The sequence below is a fragment of the Erinaceus europaeus genome, chromosome 8 (genome assembly GCF_950295315.1).
Source record: "Erinaceus europaeus chromosome 8, mEriEur2.1, whole genome shotgun sequence".
Taxonomy (NCBI): domain Eukaryota; kingdom Metazoa; phylum Chordata; class Mammalia; order Eulipotyphla; family Erinaceidae; genus Erinaceus; species Erinaceus europaeus.
In genome coordinates this window covers 70,269,703-70,295,468 of record NC_080169.1, presented here as the reverse complement: position 1 = coordinate 70,295,468, position 25,766 = coordinate 70,269,703, and the positions used below count along the sequence as shown (strand labels likewise).

The 25,766-nt window shown below is 38.0% G+C and overlaps 1 protein-coding gene across 2 annotated transcripts in view; it reads left to right on the top strand.

Annotated features, from left to right (window-relative positions):
- Positions 1 to 23,568, top strand: part of RSBN1L (round spermatid basic protein 1 like) — a 71,756-nt gene extending 48,188 nt beyond the window's left edge. For both annotated transcript variants that reach the window (XM_060196345.1, XM_060196344.1), the window contains 5 exons: positions 7,915 to 8,052; positions 10,254 to 10,396; positions 16,182 to 16,349; positions 19,354 to 19,462; positions 19,573 to 23,568. In XM_060196345.1, coding sequence (XP_060052328.1) covers positions 7,915 to 8,052; positions 10,254 to 10,396; positions 16,182 to 16,349; positions 19,354 to 19,462; positions 19,573 to 20,205 — 1,191 coding nt within the window. In that variant the 3' untranslated portion in view covers positions 20,206 to 23,568. The remainder of the gene's footprint in view (positions 1 to 7,914; positions 8,053 to 10,253; positions 10,397 to 16,181; positions 16,350 to 19,353; positions 19,463 to 19,572) is intronic.
- The last annotated feature ends 2,198 nt before the right edge of the window (positions 23,569 to 25,766 follow it).

Genomic DNA, 25,766 nt, shown 5'->3' with positions numbered 1-25,766 from the left:
ATTGGCAGTCATTATGATAGTGGAGATTTTAGGAGGAGTGAAGTGTGCAGGGAGGAGAGGTAAAAATAATACATTTGTTCTAAAAAACACTAAGATTTTACAAATGTATAAATATCATTCCAGACTTTTAATGCATGTGTTTGTGTATTATTATTATTATTATTAGACTTACTTAAATAAGGAGGAACAATATGTGTTCTCTTTGTAACTCATTTCTCTTTTAGGAAATATATAGAATACCTTGTAAAGTAGTAATGTGCTTTGACTTCTTCTTAGGCTACTTTTTAAACTATTAGAAATCTTACGATTTGATGGCTATTGGGTAGATAGGAACAAATACAGTAATTTTATGCCATTTTTATCAGGATGTAAGTTTTTTCAGATAAGCAACTTTTCTAAATGAAAATGCATATATTTCATTTGTTCACTTGGTTTTCAGGGGGCCTCACTGCTTGGGTTTTTTGGATAAAGAGACAGAGAAAGAGGGAAAGGGAGAAAGAGTTGTGAGAGTAAGAGTGAGAGGCAGAACATTGAGACTTTTCTTAGTACCAACCACAGTACTCCTATGTGCTGGAGACTAAAACCTGAGTCATGCACATGCCAAAGCAGGCACCCTCCTGGGTGAGCTGTTTTGCTCACCCAGGTACCATCATTGTAATGAAGTTGTCCTTTCCTTACTGAGCATATGCAATGCAATTTAAATCTAGGCTTCTCCTTATGATGTTATAGTAACTGATACTATGGCGGTGCTCCAGCTGTGCTTGTCTGTTGCTTTCTCGTCTCTTATAAATTTGTGGTTTTAGAGATTAGTTAAATTATGCCTAATTTAGCAATATATGTACTAAGTGTACCTTTTTATGAGTCATGGTCTTTGTGGCATTTCTTTTTGGCTAATTAGAGACTTAAAGTCCTTAATCTATTCCACCTGCTACACCCACTGCCAGCCACCCTTCAGTGCCCTTGAACCCTTTGTTAAGTTGGAGAATTTATTTGGGCATAATGGTTTACAGTATAGTTGTTGACACATGGAATTTATTTTTGTACCATATTGTAGATGTAGTTTTATCTCTGGTAGTAGGAGAAACTGGATTATTTGTAGTATAATACTACAGTGAAAGAGGTATCATCATAATTAGGAAATACTCCATTTTGTGAAAAGTGTGTAAGCTTTTTAAAAAAGATTTATTAAGATGAGAGAGACCACCTCATCAATCTGGAACATGATAACTAAGTACATACAGTGCTTATAATTGAAAAAATACTTGCTACATAGTACCAAGTTTGATCCCTTGCACCACCATAAGTGCTCTGGTTAAAAAAAAAATTGAGAAATGAATTATTTCATATATGGTATGACATACATACATATGATATATATTCCCCCAACCCCTCGACTAGGTAAATAAGAATTTCAGACATTTTCTTTTAATTTTACTTGTTTTTTTACTTATTAAAAGGAAACATTGACAAAACCATAGGATAAGAGGGGTACAACTCCACACAATTCCCACTGCCAGATCTCTGTATCTCCCCCCCCACCCCCCCATAGCTTTCCTATTCTTTATCCCTCTGGGAGTATGGACCCAAGGTCATTGTGGGATGCAGAAGGTGGAAGGCCTGGCTTCTGTAATTGCTTCCCCGATGAACATGGTCCATACTCCCAGCCTGCCTCTCTCTTTCCCTAGTGGGGTGGGACTCTGGGAAAGCAGAGCTCCAGGAGACATTGGTGAGGTTGTTTGTCCAGGGAAGTCTAGTCGGCATCATGGTAACATCTGGAACCTGGTGGCAGAAAAGAGAGTCAACATACAAAGCCAAACAAATTGTTGAACAATCATGAACCTAAAGGCTAGAATAGTGGACATGAAGAGTTGGGGGGGTGGTCCTCCATTCTGTAGATAGCTAGTAGGCCTATTTTAGTTATATTCCAAAGGGCCTGTGGCTATGCTTTTTTTTTTTTTTTTCTTTTTCCTGTGAGCCTGTGAGCCTGAAATCTGATACTCAGGTGGATCCAAGTTATTGTCTAGGGAGATGAAGTCATGGCTGGGAAAGGACCAGAAAGCTGGGTCAGGGAATGTCGGGCTGCGCCGCAGAGATCCGGAGCGAAGAGGAAACACAAATCTTTATTTGCGCTGGCACCTCAGAGTTGGGTGCGAGAGAAGCAGGTTGGGCCACGTGGAGGTAGCGAAAATGGCCGCCTCACGCAGTAACCTTTCCTTCTTCTTCTTCTAGCGTTTAGTTTGCCCTTCTTCTGTAGACAGTCAACAGCAAAGCTGTCAGGAGCTGCTTGTTGCTGGCTTTGAAAGTGACTGGGATCCATGTGGATTCAGTCGGCTAGGAAGGATCGTCAGTTTCCCCAATGAATGGGTACTCACGGGATGCACCACGAGAAGGTCGATCCAATGCAACTTTCCTGCGTCTAAACAAAGTGAAGGGCTGGCAAGAGAGAGAGGTGCGGAAGAAGGGCTTTTATAGGAGTAGCTTTCTCGAGAATGGGAAGGGGGAGGAGTAACCATAGCACTCCAGGATAGGATAATAACTCTCCTGAGAATGGGAAGGGGGAGGAGTAACCATAGCACTCCAGGATAGGATAATAACTCTCCTGAGAATGGGAAGGGGGAGGAGTAACCAAAGCACTTCAACTATGGTGGGGAAATAGACAATGCCCTGAGGGCACAACATGGTGGAACAGGCGCTTGTCTTGTCTCAACTCTCACGGGAACTAGCAATAGCCTGAGGGGACAACATGGCAGATGTGACTGGGTCTGCACAATTTCCCAGCAAGGGAAGAGACTAGCTCCCTAATAAGGAAAGGGGTATAAATATTGTTGACTGTAAACACCATCGATTTGATTTGGTCTGGGGTCCATATTCAGCTTAGGAGCTTATGTGACCTCTCTGCATCCCTGTAGATCTGAGCTCGCATTCTGTGGTCATGACAAGGAACATTCCAAGCTGCCCCAATATTGACCCATCTTCCTCAGGTTCCATCCTTTGGAGGATGGAACATTCTCTACCATTGTTGATCCAAGTTGAAGGCAAGGTCCTATGGGGGCCCACAAAGGAGTCTATTTTGTTGTTCCTGATAGAGATGACTGGTAACAATGGAGAGAGGGATTTATTCAAGTTCTAGGCCCATCATGTCTGTTTGGGAATCTCAGGACTCCCCAAATAGAGCCCCAGCTGATGGGGTGGCCTGATAGTGACTTTCTTCTTCTAGCGTTTGCCCTTCTTCCGTAGCCAGTCAGCAGCGTCAGATTGAAAGCTGTCAGGAGCTGCTTGTTGCTGGCTTTGAAAGTGACTGGGATCCATGTGGATTCAGTTGGCTAGGAAGGATCATCAGTTTCCCCAATGAATGGGTACTCACGGGATGCACCACGAGAAGGTCGATCCAATGCACCCCCTGATAGTGACTAAAGAGTCACTAAAGAGTCATCGTTAAAGTACCCCAGTCTCTTGCCCTTATTCAGCTTTTGCAGTCCTTGCTTTGCTAAGGTTAGCTTTAGAGCGAGTGAGAGAACTGTAATAGGAAGTAGGTGAGGAAGGTATCTTAAGTCTAAGTAGACACTATTTCATTTTGAACTTTATACTGACTCACTACAGACTATTGTGTACTTTTGCTTTCAGGTATATATTTTGCCCCAATTTATGGATACATGTGAACATATGCTCTATCTCATGGGACCTGGTCTGTATCTGAGTTTTGGGACTTTTAGGAAGTGAACCTCCTGGAATGGAATTAGAGAATACTATGAAAGGAAAGATCTCACCCGAGTAATGAGGGTGAAGGGTTGACATTCCAGGCTTGATATCTCTGGACACAGTCTGAAGTTAAGCATGGTGAGGCGGTACTCGTTGCGTTGATTAGGTTGGGATCGGCGGATGTAATATTATTTGGTATAAATTGAGAGAAGCATGCCAGCAGAGTGAGCCACACCCTCGAGGTTCCAGGACTTGGGGAAATAGAGGCTCTATAGAGGAAGTGGGAGAGTCCTGCTGTTCAGACATATTTCTTTAGAGAGGATTGTCTCTGACTCCTAACATCCCTAATATTCAGTTAAGATATTTAAATTTTATTATTACTGCCAGGGTTGTTGCTGGAGCTCGGTTGCCTTTATGAGTACTCTAATTTTATGCATAGCTACCTTTTCCCTGTCTGTGTTTCTTCCTTTCCCGTTCTTCGGAAATTGAGAGGGAAGGGAAAGGTAAGGATGAAGAGAGAGAGAGATAGAGATGCATATTTGCAGCACTGCTTTACCTGAATTATAAGCCCCTCCATGCAGATGGTAACTTCTGTGTGTGCTCATAATAACATGTTGGGTGTGCCACCACCTGGTCCCTATTGGTGTGCATTTTTACATGAATGTATTTAATCTTTTTTTTTTTTTTTGATCTCCAGGGTTATCATTGGGGCTAGTGCCCATACTATGAATCCACTGCTCCTAGTTGCTATTTTTTTTTAATTGGATAGGACAGAGAGAAACTGTGTAGGAGAGGGAGAGAGAGAACGAGAGAGACACCTGCAGATTTGCTTCACTGACTGTGAGGCGTCCCTGCCACAGATGGGGAGTTGGATCCTTGCGTGGGTCCTTGTGCTTAGTACTATGTGCGCTTAACCAGGTATGCCGCTACCCAGCCCCTTCTGTCTTCTTTCTCAGCTTTTGTACACACTCTCGGAAAAGAGGGAGCAGAGGGCCACTGGATGATATATCCATTTGACATTTATTTACTTATGGCACCAGAACTTTGCATCTACAGGATTACACAGCTCCCAGCAGACCTTTTCCCCCCTTTTTCTTCTCATTTTAATTTCAGGTACAAAGTGGAAGAGGAATAGGGGAGGGTGGGGAGAGGGAGCGAGAAAGGAGAGACCCCCCCCCACAGCACTGCTTCACCATTCATGAAGCTTCCCCTGGTGGTGTGTGTAGTGTGCATTTTACCAAGTGAGCTATATCTCCTTCCCCTACTTTTGTTTTAAAAGTATATTCAAGGGCAGGCAAGATAGCTCATCTATTATTATTTGAGAGAACCTTCAAGTTGAATTGCACTTAGTTTAGAAGACTTTGCTCATTGAAAATTCCTGGGTTGGGGAAATAGTTCCTTTGGTGCATTGCTTTGCTATGTACTCCACCTACGTTCAAGCCTGATTACCACCACACTGGAGGAAGCTTTGGTGGTGGTGGTGGTGGTGGTGGTGGTGGTGGTGTGTGTGTGTGTTTGTGTGTGTCTCTCTCTCAGCCCCTCTCTCTGTGCCTGTGATGAGGAAGCTTTGTGGTGTGTGAGGAAGCTTTGGTGATGTGTGTGTGTTGACAAAGGGAAAAAAGGGGGGGGGGAGAAGAAAAAACATTCCTGCTCAATTATTAGTTGATACTGTGATTTAGCTGAATGAGGCAGTTAGGTGACAGGACTTAATTTGTTCTGGTTGAATCACAGAAAATTTACTTATTTGTCTGAAGTGGAAATATTAACTTCCCTTAGTTTAACTTTTAATAAGTCAAGTGATAACATTTTAAAACACTTGGAAAACTTGTGTTTTAGAGGGTAAGTTGCTTTCTTTCACTTATAATGACCATGAAATCTCAGAATTAATATTATTTTCAGCAGATCAAAAACTGAGGGCATAAAGCCAGAATTAATGAGCCTAATCAGTATGCTTTATTGATCCTAGGAAATATACCTACATGTCAGATTGATGACCTTCATTTTGTTAGATTACATTACAGAAATACATGTGACTAATATTCTTTTTTAAAAATATTTATTTCCTTTTGTTGCCCTTGTTTTATTGTTGTAGTTATTATTGTTGTCATCGTTGTTGGATAGGACAGAGAGAAATGGAGAGAGGGGGAGAGAAAGACATCTGCGCCTGCTTCACTACTTGTAAAGCGACTCCCCTGCAGGTGGGGAGCTGGGGGCTCGAACTGGGATCCTCACGCCGGTCCTTGCCTTTTGCACCATGTGCGCTTAACCTGCTGCGCTACCGCCTGACTCCTCAAGTGACTAATATTCTAACTATAGTGATATTAGTACATTTGAATATCTAGAGACTATTGTGGAGTCAGCTTAATGTTTACCTTTGTTATTTTAGAAAGTGTCAGAACTTTTTGGAGGAAAAAATGAGACCATGAGCAGATAATAAGGACACAGAACCCTCAAATTTTTTATAAATTGGAGATTGGAGGAATGCTTTATTTTTCTTAATTGTACTAAGCAGGAGATTTTATGTCACTAAGTTTTCTTTAATAATTTAAAAGTAAATCATTCCAGTTAAGGAAAATAAAACTCAAGAGTATAAGTTACTTCCTTATCTCTTAAGACTTTGTAAGAACTATGGTGGCTATCATTGGGCATGTGGCTCACAGAAATTATGTGATGGGTATGGTGTGGAATTACAACCCTGCTGTTATTTCTTTTAGGTGTAATTTTTTAATCTTTATTTATTTATTGGATAGAGACAGCCTGAAATTGAGAAAGGGGTGAAAGGAAGGGAAACAGAGAGAGAGAGAGAGAGAGACACCTGCAGCCCTGCTTCACCACTTGCAAAGCTTTCCCCTTGCAGGTAGGATCCGGGGGCTCAAACCCAGGTCCTTGAGCACTGTAACAAGTACGCTCAACCAGGTGCGCCACCACCCGACCCCAACAACCCTGTTTATTTTATAGTCCTGTAAATCAATACTTAAAAGAAAGGAAGAAGTATAAGTTATTTCCAAAAGTAATATAGCTAGTAGACAGCAAAGATAATTTTGGGACTCCTGGCTTTTAATGTTAGTTACTCATTGAAATACAAATTACTGATTAATATAGTAAGAACTAGAAGAGAAAATCATTCCTTGTGGCATTTTAGACATACAAATCAAACTAATTTTTTTCAGGGGGTTTATTTTTGAAAATTCTGGTAACCATTCTGGAATCATTTAGGAAAATGGTTGAATATGAGTGGTATTGTAGATAAAATAATAAACTCCACTATTACAAAGAAAAGCTATAGTCAGTTGTCTAAATTTTTTTTTAAATATTTATTTTATTTATTTATTCCCTTTTGTTGCCCTTGTTGTTTTATTGTTGTAGTTATTATTGTTGTTGTTGTTGTTGGATAGGACAGAGAGAAATGGAGAGAGGAGGGGAAAACAGAGAGGAGGAGAGAAAGATAGACACCTGCAGACCTGCTTCACCGCCTGTGAAGAGACTCCCCTGCAGGTGGGGAGCCGGGGTTTGAACTGGGATCCTTATGCCGGTCCTTGTGCTTTGCGCCACCTGCGCTTAACCCGCTGCGCTACAGCCCAACTCCCCTAAAATTTTTATCTCAGTTTATTACATAAGCAGTATGGACCAGGCAGTGGTGGTACACCTGGTTAAGCTCTCACATTACAGTACACAAGGACCCAGGTTCAAGACCCTGGTCCCCACCTTCAGGGGGGAAAGCTTCATGAGTGACGAAGCAGGGCTGCAGGTGCCTCTCTCTCCCGCCCTTCCTCCCTTCCTCTCTCTCCCCTTTTCCTCTCAATTTCCTTGTCTCTATCTAATAAATAAATAATTAAAAAAATACAAACTTGCTATTACATAAGCAGTGTATAGCAATGACAGGAGTAGGTAAACTAGCTTCATTTACTGCAGACTCTTAGTAAAGGGTTTTTTTGGTGGACCAGGAGGTGGCACAGTGGCTAGGGCACTGGACTCTCAAGCATGGGGTCCTGAGTTCAGTCCCCTTGCAGCACATGTACCAGAGTGATGTCTGATTCTTTCTCTCTTCTCTTCTCTTTCTAATTAATAAATAAATAAATAAAATAAAATAAAGGGGTTTTTTTTGTTTGTTTTGTTTGCCTGACATTTTCTAATATTTTGAGATATATTTAGGACTCCATAATGATAGCAAGCATTATCTCATGTATAATTTTTTATTAAATCCATATCCTTCAGGTAAAAAGAACATATTCTCACGGTACTTATAGAGCTGGCCCTATGCGACAGATCAGCTTGGTGGGAGCAGTTGATGAAGAAGTGGGAGATTACTTCCCTGAGTTCCTTGATATGTTGGAAGACTCACCATTTTTAAAAGTAAGAGAAAACAGTTACCCATGACTATATCAGAATTCTAAGTTTTTCAAAGTTTCATTTGAATTAGAAGGAAAAAATGAGAGGTTAAAGTGATTTTTGTATAATGTGTATATATGACTTCTCTAGTACTAATTATAAAGCTAAGTAGTGGACCAGAAAATAACACTTTAATAAAACCTGACTGTTACTGTGACTTTAGAAAATTAGGTTCTACAAGTAGAACCTGAAATGTAATTGGCATATCGCACCAAAGTAAAAGACTCTGGGATGGGTGGGTGGGGAGAATACAGGTCCATGACGGATGATAAATGACATGTAGTGGGGGTTGTATTGTTAAATGGGAAACTGGGGAATGTTATGCATGTACAAACTATTGTATTTACTGTTGAATGTAAAACATGAATTCCCCAATAAGGAAATAAATTAAAAAATTAAAATAAAAAAATAAAAAATAAATAAATTAATTTAAAAAAAAGGAAATTAGGTTCTGTTTATGAACTCTATATAAAGCTGAGAGTATCAGAGAATTTAAGGAGTAGAAGTATAGAAAAGATCTTGCCTTTTTAGAAGTTTTCACAGTAGGGGGACAAGTGCTGTCAGAATAGCTAATTGCTTTGCCTTGTGCATAAACCCAGGTTCAAGCTCAGTCTTCTACATTGAAGGATGGTTTGATGCTTTGGTTTCTATTCCTTCTCATTGCCTCTCTGCTTCTGTGTGAAAAAGTCAGCCTGGTGTGGTTAAGCTACAGAGATGATTAAATGAAATAAGCAGTAGCAATTTGGTATTGTGGAAAACTGACCTGAGAGATTACACCATTTGTTTTAGTTTTTACCAGAAAACTACTAAATTCTGGCTCATGATGGTACTAGGGATTGAACTTGGAACTTTATGGCCTCAAGCATGAAAGTCTTTTACATAGCCATTAGTCTATTTCTGCAGATCTGAAATTCTTTAAGTCTAGCCAGACACCCTTTTAATCTTGTAGCAGTCTGCATTCCTGAAAATAATATTTCTTATAGACTGCCAGGGCTGTCCACTGAGAGAGAAATAGTGAGCCTAGAAGTGAAATAAAGCTGGGGGGGTAGCATAATGGTTATGCAAAGAGATTATCATGCCTGAGGCTTCAAAGTCCCAGGTCCAGTCTCCTGTACCACCATCAGCCAGAGCTGAACAGTGCTCTGGTTTAAAAACAAACAAACAAACAAAAAACCAAGAAGGGAATATGGGTTAAAGCACACATACAAAGTATGAAACTCAAGGACCTGTGAAAGAATTCCACTTTGAGCCTCTGACTTCCCACCTGCAGGGGGAGTTGCTTCATAAGTGATGAAGTAGGTTTACAGGTCTCTCTCTCTCTCCCTCTCTATCTTCCCCTTCCCTCTCAATTTCTCTCTGTTCCATTAAAAAAGAAAAAGGAGAGAGGCAGGCAGACAAATACCTGCAGATCTGCTTCACCACTCACAAAGCTTTCACCCTGCAGGTGGGGACTGGGGGCTTGAACATGGGTCCTTGTGCATTGTGACATCTGTGCTCAACCAGGCGCTCCACCGTCTGGTCTCAGAAAACTTTCATGCCTAAGGCTCCAAAGTCTCAGGTTCAATCCACCACACCACCATCAGCCAGAACTGAGCAGTGCTCTGATAACCAAACCACATATTTAAAGATTGGTTATGGGGAAGGTGGGGAGACATATAATAGTTATGGAAAAGCCTTTCACGTCTGAGGTTTCAAAGTCCCAGGTTCACGTCCTCCACACCACTATAAGCCATAGCTGAGCAGTGCTCTAGTTATCTATCTCTTTCTCTCTGTATCTGTCTCATTAAAATAAGGTAAGATAAAATATATGTAAAAAAACAAAGACTGGTTATAACTAATTTATAGTGATAATCATTTTGATTCGGTTTGCAAATTTATTCAGAAATGAACATGATTTTCATGATGAACAGTTGCTTCTGACAGGGTTAGAGGAAAGAAGCATCCAAGAGCATTCTCTTGGTGCATTTGAGGTAAACTTTTCAAAGGAAAACATGAGTAGACAGGAATAGGTTATTTGCACAGGCCTATATTTACTATAGGTATACATTTCAAATATATAAATATAGGTTCTTATGGAAGTATGTTTGTCAAGGGGGAAGTAGTCTTTATTGTATGTTAGAAGATATAGCTGGGATGTAACCTATTTCTGTGTAATTTGCTTCTAGTGTACGCTGCCATGGGGGACACTATCTAGTTTGAAATTAGAAAGTCGAAAAGATAGTGATGATGGACCCATTATGTGGGTACGCCCAGGAGAACAAATGATCCCTGTGGCCGATATGCCAAAGTCACCTTTCAAAAGGAAAAGGTATGTAGATGCAAAGTTTTATTCCCAGGATGCTTATTTTGTGTGTGGAGTGTGTCTGTACATGTTTGTTGGAAATTGGAGAAAACAAGGAAGACAAAATTTAGAGTTTAATTGGAATTAGAGAGTGGTTATAATAAAGCAAGTTATAATAAAAAGTGATTTTCATAAAATTTTAAATATAAAGACTTAGAATGTAGACATAAGATAGTAAATTCTATTAGGAATATGAAAAAAGTCAATAGTGATGCTGTAAACTTTTTGAATAAATTAACAAGAAATATTCAGAACCCATACTAAGGAAGCTAGAACACCTTATCAAAGATAGAAACAAATATGAAGGCCTTCAATATACCGAGTTAGAGAACGATTGAATCCTTTGGAATGTTTAGCATTTCATTGGGACTTATTTTCAGCACTGGGTATTTTAAGAAGTCTTAAGGACAAATGAATAAGGTCAGCAAATAGCTAAGAAAATTAAGTAAAATTGAGGGGGGTGCTTATATTATTCATATGAAAAATTACCGTAAATGGGGCCTGGTAGTGGCACACCCGTTAGAGCATACATCCCCATGCACAAGGACCTGAGTTCAAGCCCCAGTTGCTACCTGCAGGGAGAAACCAGTGAAATAGTGCTGCAGGTATCTCTCTTTCTCTTTCCCTGTCTATCTCCTCCTTCCCTCTCAACTTATCTCTGTCTCCATTAACAAAAATAAATAATAAACACATTTAAAAGTAAAAATTACTGAAAGCATACATAGATCACGGGATGAGATAACAGTAACAATAGACCTAACTATATTGGTAACAACATAAGAGATAGGCTGGAAAAGGAAGATTTATTTAGTAAGTAGTACTGGCAGAATTGCATTTCACTTGAGAGGAGACAAAGCCAGAGCCCCATCCCATGTATAAAAAGTTATTTATTTATTTGAGCTACAGCGAGTGAGAGGGGAAGGAGAAACTGTAGTACTGTCAGTTCTGACTCATGGTGGGCCTAGTCATTGAACCAAGGATCTCATGCATGTAAGACTTCAATCACTGGCAAAATTTAAACTTAACAGGTAAACATTAAAATATTATATTTTTCCCCTTATTATTTTTAAACCTCAGATCTTTCTCTGAGCAAGGTAAAAATATACATAGTGGAATTCATTTGTGAGAGAAAAAGACAACAGAATTCAGAACTACAGTAGGCTGCGCACTAAAACATTTTTAACATAGACTTATGTTAATATGCAAATGCCATTTCCAAATTGACAAAATGTAAGCAATCCAGTAGAAAAATAGGTCTTGTAGGCAAGTATATGTATGTTAGAAGGATTAGGAAATACTATTTTTATCCATTGTATTGGCAGAAATGATTACAAGAACAGCAGTAGCTGGTAGGTATATGAGGAGCAGTATCATATATTATTGGTAGAAAGGTGAACTGCTGTAGTCATCTATGAAGGTAGTCAGGAAATCTATCTAAACTTTGATATTTATTTATTTATTTATTTTAATATTTTATTTATTTCCTTTTGTTGCCCTTGTTGTTTTATTGTTGTAGTTATTATTGTTGTCGTTTTTGGATAGGACAGAGAGAAATGGAGAGAGGAGGGGAAGACAGAGAGGAGGAGAGAAAGATAGACACCTGCAGACCTGCTTCACCGCCTGTGAAGCGACTCTCCTGCAGGTGGGGAGCCGGGGTTCGAACCGGGATCCTTATGCCGGTCCTTGTGCTTTGCGCCACCTGCGCTTAACCTGCTGCGCTACAGCCCGACTTCCTTTGATATTCTTTAATACTGAAATTATGTTATTGAGCATCTTCCCCAAGAAATAAAAGCACTACTAACAGTATAAGAATGTTGATTGAAGTATTATTTGTGGTGAGAAAATTTTTTAAATTTTTATTTTATTTTTTAAATTTTATTTTCGCTTTTGTTGCCCTTGTTTTTATTGTTGTCGTTGTTGTTAGATAGGACAGAGAGAAATGGAGAGAGGAGGGGAAGACAGAGGGGGAGAGAAAGAGAGACACCTGCAGACTTGCTTCACCGCCTGTGAGGCGACTCCTCTGCAGGTGAAGAGCTGGGGGCTCGAACTGGGATCCTTACGCTGGTCCTTGCGCTTTGCACCACGTGTACTTAACCCATTGTGCTACTGCCCAACTCCCCAGAAAAAAAATTTAATTGAGTGTCCATTATCAGGAAAATGGTTCAACACATTTTAGCATATTTCTATTAAAGATTATAGTGAAATTGTTAAATAAGTTATTTCTACTTTTATAAGAATAAATGAAAACATGTTGAAGTTAACTACGTGAGCTTGATCAAAGTAGAGGAGATATATACACAAGGTTAACACAGGTGGGAAGGGAATCAGTGGTGCTGGGAGAGATAATGCCTTACAAGGGTGGGTATATAAAGATAGCTTCATTGATTATAAGTGAAAGAAGTGGCTGGAGAGGTGTCTTAGTGTGTAGATTGTGGGATTTCCATGTGTGAGATCTTGGCACGTCAGAGGGAAGTGGTATACTGAATTTCCCTCTCTCATAGAGTAAGTAAAAAAAGTAAAAACAAAGGGGGAAATGATCAGACAGTAAACTGTAGCTTGAGAAGGGCAGGGACTAGCTTATATTTGTTACTAAGTGTAAGGATCCCGGTTCAAGTCCCTGGCTCCCTACCTGCAGGGGAGTCGCTTCAAGGCGGTGAAGCAGGTCTGCAGGTGTCTATCTTTCTCTCCCCCTCTCTGTTTTCCCCTCTTCTCTCCATTTCTCTCTGTCCTGTCTAACAACGACGATATCAATAACAACAACAATAACTACAACAACAATAAAAAAGGGGAACAAAAGGGAAAATAAATATATAATTAAAAAAAAGAACCTAAGGAGAATGGTTGGTGCTTAATCTGTATTGTTTATAAATCAATATCTGTGGTTTAGGGACTGAGTGGTGTTGCATCAGGTTGAATGCAGGCATCATAGGCAAGGATCCTGGCTCAAGAAATAAGTAATAAGTAAATACAGTGTTAAAGAATATTTATTTACTTTTTTATATATGATGATTTGTAAGTTAGTAGTAAATAGTAAAGTTTGTGTGTTTCTCAGTGATTTACAAATCATTTTGAGAATCTGAAAGCCTCTCTGCAGAGGAGTGGAGGAGAAATACACAAACTTTTATGCATAACTTAAGGAAATTGACCACCCCCTGATTCTTCTTCTAGCGTTTGCCCTTCTTCCGCAGCCAGTCAACAGCGTCAGGTTGAGCCTGATGTCTGCTTGTTGCTGGCTTTGAAAGTGACTGGGATCCTGATGAATTTGCTTCTCTCAGGGTTTAAGTTATAGTATGTATGTTGATTTCACATTAAGTTGTAGCCTAATTAACTTATTAATATTACTGCCTCAGGTCCTGAGCCAAATGTTTTATGTCTCAGTTCTTTAGAATATATAGTTCAGTGAGTCCAAATAATGGGTTTAGAGCCTGCTAGCTTTCTACAAGAAGCAAAATCTATTGAAGGCTTTCTGATACCTGTCAGACATTAATCACAAAGAACAAGAGTATGATTTGTCATCATATGTGTGAGTGTGTATGTATGCATGTGTGTCATAGGACTCTATTGTAGGAGTCTACAAAGTAAACAGAGATTAAGTAATTACCAGGAGACAGACTAAGATAAAGGAGAAACTTAATGAGGGCAATATGGATTTGTTTCTAGAAGGCACAGAAAAGCAACAGAAAGATAAATAAGGTGATGACTCCCCAAGAATTATTTTTTCCATTCTTGCTTCCTTCTGTAGCAAAGTTGAAGATGTTTTGTTAAAAGTGAGGTTAAGCTTCTGTATGCTTATGAATTCTAGAAGGTGAACAGTGGAGAGGTCCAGTGGGACGAAGTTTAGCTAAAATTAAGTTTTTTTTTTCTTTATTGGCTTAATGGTTTATAATCAACAGTAAAATACTGTAGTTTGTACATGTGTAACATTTCTCAGTTTGCCATGTAACAATTCAACCCCCTCTAGGTTCTCCTCTGCCAACATATTCTAGGACCTGGAGGCCCCCCCCCCACCAGTTTACTTTGGTGCAATACACCTGAGCTAACGTTTTTATTTTATTTTATTATTTTTTTTATTAAAGATTTTATTTTTATTTATGAGAAAGATAGGAGGAGAGAGAAAGAACCAGACATTACTCTGGCACATGTGCTGCCGGGGATCGAACTCGGGACTTCATGCTAAAATTTTATCACTGCGCCACCTCCCGGACCACTATTTTATTTTTTAAAAGGATACTCGCTCCATTTTATTATCTTTATTTATTGGATAGAGACAGCCAGAATCAAAAAGGAAGGGGGAGATAGAAAGGGGAGAGAGATAGAGAGATACTTGCAGCCCTGCTTCACCACTTGCAAAGCTTTCCCCCTGCAGGTGGGGATCCAGGGCTTGAACCAGATCCTTGCACATTGTAACGTGCACTTAACCAGGTGCGCCACCACTGGCCACTTTATTTAAATAAACTGTTTTGTGGGCATACTTATTACATGGTATTTTCTTGCTGGTACTTTCTTTTTTCTTTTTTACTAGAATATAAACTGCCATGAAAGTAGGGGACTTGTCTTTATTATCCATTACTGTATTCATTATCTCTAGTGCCTAGACTATACTTGGCATATAATAGGTGTTCTTCAAATATTAAATGAAAACATTTTAAGATGTTACCTGTTTATTTTTTGGGGGGGGTTTGTATAGGGGGCTGAGCAGTGCCAAACCCAGCTGAATGCACACATTATCATGTACAAGCATCCAAGTTCAAGCCCTTGGGCCCGTACCTTTCATGAGCAGTAAAGCAGTGCTGCAGGTGCCCCCCCCCCCCCCCCGTTTGCTCTCTGTCAACCTTTCCCTTCTCAAATTCTCTGTCCTATCACATTGAGGGGGGAGAAGTAAAATTATGGCTGTTGGAAATAGTGAATTAATTGTGCATGCATCTTCCCCAGCAATAACCTTGGTGACGACGAAGAAAAAAAAAAAAGGAAGTAATTTTTTTTTTTTTTTTAACAGAGCACTGCTCAGCTCTGGTTTATGGTGTGTGGGGGATTGAAGTTGAGACCATGGTGCCTCAGGCATGAAAGTCTCTTTGCATAACCATTATGCTATCTCTCCCACCCCAAAATTTACCTGTTGGTTTCATTTGTGTTGTGTCTGTATTAGCCATGTGATCTTTTAAAAATTAAATTTCATTCATTTATTTAAATATTTGTATTAACTTATTATTGGGTAGAGACAGAAATTGAGAGGGGAGGGAAAGATAGAGGGAAAGAGACAGAGAGATACCTGCAGCACTGTTTCACTACTTTTGAAGCTTCCCCCCTGTAGGTGGGGAGTAGTAGCTTGAACCTGGGTCTTTGCACACTGTATATATGTGCACTTAACCAGGTATTCCACTGCCTGTCCCCAGCCATGTGATCTGAATAGGGATATAGTTCCACGGATTAGACCCAAACCTCAGGAAATGATTCTGAATATATAGGATTATGTAGGTAAACCACATCAGCTGTAATTTAGTTCCTCATCCAAGTATATCTTTATAATTGCCACTTTTGTAGAGTATGTTGGGAAAATGAGAAAATTGCATGTGATTTTATTTGCACTTGAATATTTAGAATATGGATGCTGATTTGCTGGTAGTTGATTTAAAATTTTCATCTGAATTACATGATTATTAAATATTTGCCAGGTAAGCCTTAGTACACCAGTACAAATATTTCAAGGTATAATCCTGCTCTATCTCTCTCATATATGTGTAATTTTAAACAGAACTACCAATGAAATAAAAAACTTGCAGTACCTACCTCGCACCAGTGAGCCCCGTGAGATGCTATTTGAAGACAGGACAAGAGCTCATGCAGATCATATAGGACAAGGCTTTGAACGACAGACTACAGCTGCTGTTGGAGTACTGAAGGCTGTGCACTGTGGAGAATGGTATTTATTAACTGCTGTTTTAGGGATTTTCTTGAGTTCTAAATTTTTTAAAAAATATTTATTTATTAGTGAGAAAGAAAGCCAGACATCACTCTGGTACATGTGCTGCCAGGGATTGAATTTAGGACCTCATGCTTGAGGGTCTAATGCTTTATTCACAGCATTATCTCCCAGACCACAACTTCTAAGTTCCTTCTTGGAAAGCTCAGTAATTCTCTACCACAGGGAAAAAGTTTCACTTTCTCTGGAATTTGGCAATGTTGTTTAAATTCACTAAAGAAAATTTCCATTTGTTAAAAATCTAATTTGAGTTTTATTTTTTAGTTTGACTGAAGTATTTATATTTTTAAAGTGATTTAGAAGTGAAAATAATTGTTTTATCTCTGGCAAAAGGGAAACTCAAGGTTCATTTAGTACTTCTGAGACTCAGTGTTATAAAATAGTATCACAGTCATATAGTTAAGGTGTGGTAGAACTGTCAGATCTGTTAGATTCCAGACTCCCTTGTTTTCTCTTTATACCCTTCTGTCTTGCAGTTCCCTTTCTGAGGTTTGGTTTCTTTTAAGTATTTGTTTATCTGTTTGCTATATTAATTTTTCCAGCATTGTTTCTAAAGTTTTATTTTAACTATTGTGATATATTAAAAATGATTATCTTTAAATTACAGCTAGCCCCTGAAATAACACAATATGGTAATATTGTGTTTATATATATAATGATTATTAAATGTTTGATTATTAAGTGTCTAATATGTTTTCTCCTCGGATTTTCTAAATAACATTTTCTCTTCTAGCTTTCATATGAGTATTAGAAAACACATGTTGGCCAACGTTACCTTAGTGGTAAGGCTTCCAGCAAATGGCAGGCTATTAGAACTTATATTTGAGGAAATAGTTATGTAGATTCTCACTCCTATACCTTTGTTTAAGGATTAACTATCTTTTTTTGTTTGTTTCCTGGGTTAATTGCTGGGGCTTGGTGCGGGCACAGCCATTTTTTCTTTCTCTGTTCCATTTTTCATTAATAGATGAGTAAATAAAACTTAAATATATATATATATATATATATATATATATATATATATATTTTATGAGTGAGAGAGTCAGAGAGACACCGGAGCTATACTCTGGCATGGGAGCTAATCATGAACTTAATGAATTTGAATAATGTGCCCTGCTCCCTAAGTAATATCCCTAGTCATCACAGACATCTATGCTTCCTTCTCCTTTTCTTTTTGGTGATGCTTCCTTTTCCTTTTTTCCAAGTTATTTTATTGGGAGGATAATAGGTTATAGTACAGTTGACACATGGATATAATTTCTCATTTACCTCTGGCATTTGGAAAACACTTCCCACTTAGGTCCTTTCCTTTTATCATGCACTGTGAGCCCAGTGTCCTCTCTAGCCCCCAAGTCCTTTGCTTTGGTACAATATACCACATATTTATGCTTTCTTCTTCTCCTCCTCCCCCTCCTTCTTCCAGAAATAAATATTTCTGCTTCATGATCTTAGCTCTTAAAACTCTTAAATATATCCTGGAAGTAGGCATAGTAGATAAAACTTTGGACCCAGAAGCATGAGGTTCTGAGTTTGATCCCTGGCATTGCATGTGCCAGAGTGATATACTGATTCTTTCTCTCCCCCTCTCAAAATAAACAAACAAACAAATATGGGATGGGAAGACAGTACAGTGGTTATCCACAGAGACTTTCATACCTGAAGCTCCAAAGTCCTAGGTTCATCCCCCAGCACCACCATAAGCTAGAGCTGAGCAGTGCTCTGGTCTACCTTTATCTGTGTGTATTCCTTTCTCTCATTAAAATAAAATAAGTGAAAAAATACTCTCATTGATAAATCTCTTAAATGCTTTAATATTTCATATACATTATCTCTCCCAACTGTTACATTAGGCTAGAGAGATAATATCCTATCATATGTCTGCTGTAGTTTTTAGTTTTAAAAAAATAAAAAGTCAATTTGAAAAAGCCCTGATACTTTTGTGGCTACCAATTACACAGTAAAAAGGACAGTTGAAAGATCAGAAAAGAAAACACAAGTAGAACCTGAACTATAATTGGCATATTGCACCAAAGTAAAAGACTCTGGGGTGGGTAGGTGGGGAGAATACAGATCCAAGAAGGATGACAAAGGACCTAGTGGGGATTGTATTGTTACATGGAAAACTGGGAAATGTTATGCATGTACAAACTATTGTATTTACAGTTGAATGTAAAACATTAACCCCAATAAAGAAATTTAAAATAATAATAATAATATCAGTTCGAGCCCCCGGCTCCCCACCTGCAGGGGAGTTGCTTCACAGGTGGTGAAGCAGGTCGGCAGGTGTCTATCTTTCTCTCCCCCTCTCTGTCTTCCCCTCCTCTCTCCATTTCCCTCTGTCCTATCTAACAATGACGACATCAAAAACAACAACTACAACAACAATGAAAAACAGCAAAGGCAACAAAAGGGAAAATAATAATAATAAAGGACTGTTGAAAACTATCAGTATATAAGGTGGCCAGATTTAAGAAGATAAAGTTTCAGAGCCCAGAAGATAGTTCAGCATTAGAATTCAGAAGTTGTTTTCATATAGTGTCTTACTAAAATTTGACTTTGTTGACACTTTTTTTTTTTAACTTTTTCCCCTTTTGTTGCCCTTGTTGTTTATCGTTGTTATTTTTATTGTTATTATTGGTGGTGTTGCTGGATAGGACAGAGAGAAATCAAGAGAGAAGGGAAGACAGAGAGGGGGAGCAAAAGATTGACACCCGCAGACCTGCTTCACCCTCTGTGAAGTGACTCCCCTGCAGGTGGGGAGCCAGGGGCTCAAGCCAGGATCCTTAAGCCCATCCTTGTGCTTCGAGCCACGTGTGCTTAACCCGTTGTACCACCACCCAGCTCCCATTAGCACGTTTTTTAACATAGCTTTTTTTTTTTTAAATTTTAAATTTAATACTTAACAGAGTGAAGCATTAATGGCAGACTCATTATCTTATTTTAGGCCTGATCAGCCCCGAATAACCAAAGATGTAATTTGTTTTCATGCTGAAGATTTCTTAGAAGTAGTTCAACGAATGCAGTTAGATTTACATGAACCTCCACTGTCCCAGGTATGTTTTAATGGATATCAGTCATTACCTTCAGTTTACTACTGTGGAAGAGACTTAATTGTATGCTTTGTCTATTATTATTATTATTATTTTTTTATTTTTCTCTTTAGTGTGTCCAATGGGTCGATGATGCAAAACTTAATCAACTGAGGAGGGAAGGAATTCGCTACGCTAGGATTCAGCTGTATGATAATGACATTTATTTTATTCCAAGGAATGTTGTTCATCAGTTCAAGACTGTTTCAGCCGTATGCAGTTTAGCATGGCATGTTCGGCTCAAGTTGTATCACTCAGAGGAGGACATTGCTGAGAATACAGCCACTTATGAAACAGGCACAGTATCTGATTCCACATCAGTTCTTGAACCTCACACGGACAACACAGTTTGTGCTGTAAGCAAAACCTTGGAGCCTATTTTTTCAGACAAACTTCAGTCTAAACACGAATTACATCAGATGAAACACGAACCTATTGCATCTGTACAAATCAAGGAAGAACCCATGAATGTTTATATTTCTGAGAAAATTAGAACACCGAATAATGTGGATGGCAAGAACGTTAAAGCAAAATTGGATCATGTTCAATTTACAGAATTTAAGATCGACATGGATTCTAAATTTGAAAATAACAAAAATTTAAAGGAAGAATTGTGTCCTGGAAGTCTCATAAATGTAGTTGATACAAGGCAACATAGTTCAGCACATTCAAATCAAGACAGAAAAGATGATAATGTTTTGTGCTAAATTTGTGCATAACATTTTTTTAACTTAATGATGTAATAAAGATTCATGAATTCTGAAAGCAAGTCAAGGACTTGCTCCCAAGTCTGTTACAAAATATAATTTATGTAGCTTTGTAACATTCCTCAGTGCCTGTCCATAACTGTGAAGTATCAGAAGCACTTAGGGCCAGATGCACTGTAAACGTTGCAGGTTTAAACAAGCGTCTTTAAAAAAAAATCATTTGAGTTGGAATTGCAAGTTTTAGGGCTGACATTAATATATATATTGATGTGAGCCAGAATTCTTTTTCAACAATTTAAGGCTTTTCCATAGAGCTTATTTATACTTTTTTTTTTCATTTTAAATGTCAGCACTGTAGTGTAAATAGCTTTTAAAAAACCTTTTTAGTGTGATTTATAATGAAATGTGAGCCACTTAATAAAGGTTCATAATAATAAATGTTTTCTTTTGGGTCTGCAAAAAGACAAGTTGACAATTCAGTTATACCATTTATTTGATCTGTTAATGTTTTTGCTGATATATCCACTTAGGATGCTAATGGAGAACAAATGTATGCTTTCAAATCTATAGTCAGTACTTTAATTCCCCACCCACACTGTGCAAACATTTAAAATTGGAAATGAGTTATGAAGGGGGATGTATGTGAATGTGTATGACTTTGTGTGTGTATATATGCATATCATATTTTGTATAACTTCTTAAACTGAGTAAGAGGAATATGTGAAACTAGCTCCACTTCATGGAATACATTTAAAATGTTTATATTAAGTATCAGAGAGTAGTTTAAGTAATAAATTTTTTTTTTTATAAAGTTGGGAGGAACAAGGTCTGTTAATGATATATGGCCTTTCTAACAAATTATGTGGCCAAATTACATGGCCCTAATTTTTTTTTTTCTTTTTGTAGTGTATGGGATAAGAAGTTGAGAAGATTTCCATAAAAAGCATTTTAATACAATCCTTAATAGGAGTTGCAGAAAACATCTTTAATCACAGAAAACTTAATTGTGAGCAATTAAGATCCTCTTTTTTTTATTTATTATTATTATTTTGCAGAACAAGAGAGAAGTAGGCTAATACGAAATCTTCAGTTAAGGGTAATGACTCAGCTGCCATATACCAGTGATATTTTAAAAAATGGGATGTGTTCCCTCATCTTTTAAGGATCTCCATCTCATCCCTAGCAAAGTAAATTATTTTTTTCCCCAAAAGAGTACTAAAAAGTAAAACAAGTAGGAAATAGGATTTAGCCGGTGCTTAGCTAATGATGATTAAAACAAGTCTCTTCATTGATGGACATGATCAGTATTTCAGACTGCATTCACTACTGTAATTAACAGTTAGGTGAGTCAATTACAAGTCAAAAAGTCAAAATTAAAGTCTTTAAGGTAGTATTGCAAATCTCATTCTGTTTGTCTTTGCTTATATTCTGGTCAGTGGTTTTCAGATTGGTTCTTTGTACTACTGCCTTTTCAGTTAGTGTTATTCCCATTTCAGTGGTTTCTGCTTCACCCTTATTTGTGGTATCCATGAAACTACTTAATTTTTCTTAATAGAAAAAAAAGTACTTGGGAAACATTTCACCAGTAAAAAGTCAACTGCATCAATGATAATATTTTTGGTTCCCAGTTTAAAAGGGTAGGCAAGAATTGTAGGAAGTTCTTAATGGTTTATAGGAAATCAATATATTTGCAGCATAGGAATTTTCATGGGACAAAGAAAATACAGATCATGTTAATGTAAATAGAGATTTTGTTTTACACTGTATGCATTTATACCTACCTTTCTGAGGAGATGTAAATTCAACAAATCAGTATTGAGAAATAGGATGGGAAGTGGTTAATTTTTCTTTTTTTAAAATGGATAATTTTAGGGAGTGGGTGGTAGTGCAGCGGGTTAAGCACACGTGGTGCAAAGATCCTGGTTCGAGCCCCCGGCTCCTCACCTGCAAGGTCGCTTCATAGGGTGTGAAGCAGGTCTGCAAGTGTCTTTCTCTCCCTCTGTCTTCCCCTCCTCTCTCCATTTCTCTCTGTCCTATCCAACAACAATGACATCAGTAACAACAACAATAATAACTACAACAATAAAAAACAACAAGGGCAACAAAAGGGAATAAATAAATATTTAAAAAATTAAAAAAAACTTTAAAATGGATAATTTTAAACGGTTTGTTTTATTTCCAGTTTTCCAGTAGCTTACACAGAGATGCATGAGATTATACTGTAATGAAATCTCTCTATGGGACCCCCCCCCAATATATGAGCCTTAAACTTTTAACTTCAAAACAACTAAAATAATCACAGTTTGTAGTTGTTTTTTAGGTACAGTGTCCTTCATAACTCACAGTCAAACTTCTACACATTTTGTTTTGTAAAATTTACATGTCTCTTGGAAATGAAATATAAACCAGTGGGCTCAGATTTTAAGGAATAGCCTTGTCACATTGACTAAAACTTAATTTTTTTGTCTTACGGGTTATAATTTTAAAATCCTCTTCAGATGTACTCAGAGCTTTCTGACTACCTTTGTTACACACAAGTAATTTCTACTTCAGTATTGCATTATATTAATGATTTCCTAGTTACTACATTCCAGTTCTTTTTCTGAACAAAAGTTTTTGCTATTATTTCCAATTTCTTGGACCAGAACAATCAAAAACACTTAAAATATAGTTTCTGTATGAACTTATATAGTTATATAGGTATTACATAAATTATTAAATTGATACACAGACCTTTACAAAAAAACTAAGGTACCTCATTGGTGTCTGCAATAGTGCTTTTTAAAAAATATTTTGTTCATACTCTTAAGTAATCTATTTCATACTCAGGTTAGCAAAAAAAGAATTAAGCGTTTGTAATATACTTAGTTGAAAACTTTACTGAAGCCATAGTCATTTATCTTCCTTGTCACTAAGGCTGTTACCCATGAACATTAGGTTGATCCAGCACAACCCTGTGTGTGTTATGTGTGTGCAATATGTATCGGTGTATGCATGTTTTTAAGATGGCTGGAAATGCTGTTTTCTTTTCCCCCATATATTCATTTTTAATCTATTCTGTAACTTGGGGGGAGGATCATGGAGGGTATGAAAGATTTAATTTCTTAGGTTAATAAGTCTTCAAGGTATTTCATTAGTGCTTCTGAATGTAAAATATTTCCCCCCAAATACAGTAAGATCATTTTTTGTAAATAATAGATTAGCATTGTTTTGGTAAATTTGCATTCAGTTATTTTTGGAATACATTCATTGTTATGTAAAACAAATATATCAAAATTCACTTTTAGCAAAGGTGCAAGATTTGTTTTTGGAGTTGAGAGGGATTTTCCTTGTCTTCCACCTTTCAATAAATAATAACTAATATTTTTATGCTTTGTAACTTTCTTACATTTGAGATTTTGTTTTCATCATGTCATCCTTAAGTCTTCAGTAGAAACTATAAGACCTTGAAAATTATTCCAGTTTGAACATCTTTTTCTTCCTCTTAAAAACTAGTTGAGGGAGTCGGGTGGTAATGAAGCGGGTTAAGCGCACATGGTGCAAAGCACAAGGACCGGCCTAAGGATCCCGGTTCAAGCCCCCAGCTCCCCACTTGCAGGGGAGTTGCTTCACAGGCGGTGAAGCTTGTTTGATGGTGTCTTATCTTTCCCCCTGTCTTCCTCTCCTCTCCATTTCTCTCTGTCCTATCCAACGACGACGACATCAACAACAATAAAAAAAAAAGGGCAACAAAAAGGAAATAAATAAATATTAAAAAAAAAAACTAGTTGAAAAGTTGACTAATGTCAGTAGAGAATACTGAGGATTATCTTAAAGACATTAAATTAGATTGGTATGAGTGCTAATTTGCTATTATAATCACTTCCCTTTTCTTTATACTCTATTCCAAGAGGGGAGGATAATTGCTATTGTTTAAAAATATGTCTGATGGATTCTACATCTTTAGAGTGATAGAAAAGCTCTTAATTTTTCTCCCACTTTGATGTGTGAGCCAAATTTACTGGTTCTGGAGTAATTTACTTCATGAAAGATTTGTGTGTAGTACTGACAGTGTCAACTAAGATAAGGGTACTGTTTAAGAGAAATGTAAATCCTTTTCATTTCTGTTCTGCTTTCTTGTTCAAATCTTTTTGTAAACTACTTCATATTTCAAGGAAATGACTGACTTGTAGGCTGTTAAGCACAAGAAGTCTAAAAGCAGAGGCATCGTTTGAAGTTTACAGATGCCTTATAGCATATCTCTAGTGGGAAAGGAGGGGGGATATCTTAACATTTCAGGGTATTTTCCCTTCTAAGACTTTAGACCTAGTTGAGGAATATCAATGAGCTGATAATAAAATGTAGGTAAGTAGACTGTATGTTAACAAGAAATTAAAAGAAAAATTCACTACCTGATTTCCAAGTAGTTAGAAAACTTATTGCATTGTTAATATATGGGCACACTAGATCATTCTCAACATTTTGAAATTTATAATTTATGCAGACACACACACTTTTTTGGCCACTAGGGCCATCAGTTGGGCTTGGCCTCTATATGAAGACCACTGTTCCTAGGGTCTTTTTTTTGGTCCTTTCTCTTTGACAGAGGGGGCAGAGGTGTCTGGTGGTAGCATAGCTGGTTAAGTGCATGTGGTGCAAAACACAAGGACCAGCGTGAGGTTTGAGCCCCCGGCTCCCCACCTGCAGGGGAGTCGCTTCACAGGCGGTGAAGCAGGTCTGCAGGTGTCTGTCTTTCTCTCCCCCTCTCTGTCTTCCCCTCCTCTCTCCATTTCTCTCTGTCCTATGCAACAACGACAACAACAACAACAAAAAACCAAGAACAAAAGGGAAAATAAATATTAAAAAAAAGGGGAGGGGAAGAGAGAGTGGCAGACACATGAAGCTTCTCTGTTGCAGTTGGAGACCAGGGGCTGGAACCTAGTTCTTTACACGTTAATGTATGTGCTATACTGGGTGTGCCACGGTCTGACTCCTGTATGCATCTGCATGTATGTTTTCAAATGTCTAATTTTTTCTTTCTTTTTTGCCTCCAAGATTGTCGCTGGGGCTTTGTGCCAGCACTAAGAATCCATTGCTCCTGGTGGCCATTTTTTCCACCTTACTGGATAAGAAATTTGATAGAGGGATGAGATACAGAAGAAGAGAGACAAGACACCTGCAGACATGCTTCACCACTTGTGCTTTGTACTATGTATACCCCATGCACCACCACCCAGCCCCCTAATCTTTATGCTTGTGTTTCTTTTTTCTTTTATGCTTGTGGTTTTTTTCTTTTTATGCTTATGTTTTCATTTCGGTTATACTACTTGAGACTGTAGACTCAGGCATGGCAGCATAGTTGTAAATATTTTGCGTGTACTATAGTGTTTAAAGTTTTATTTAGACAATCTGATGATCTTGATAAGTTTCTCCTTTCCATGAAAACTTTAAAAGATTGATTTATTTATGAGCATGCATCAGAGTATCATTCTAGCACATGTGATGCTAGAGATGGAACTCAGGACTTTATGTTTGAGATCTTTTATCCATTGCACCTACTCCAGGGGCACTTGATTTTGTTT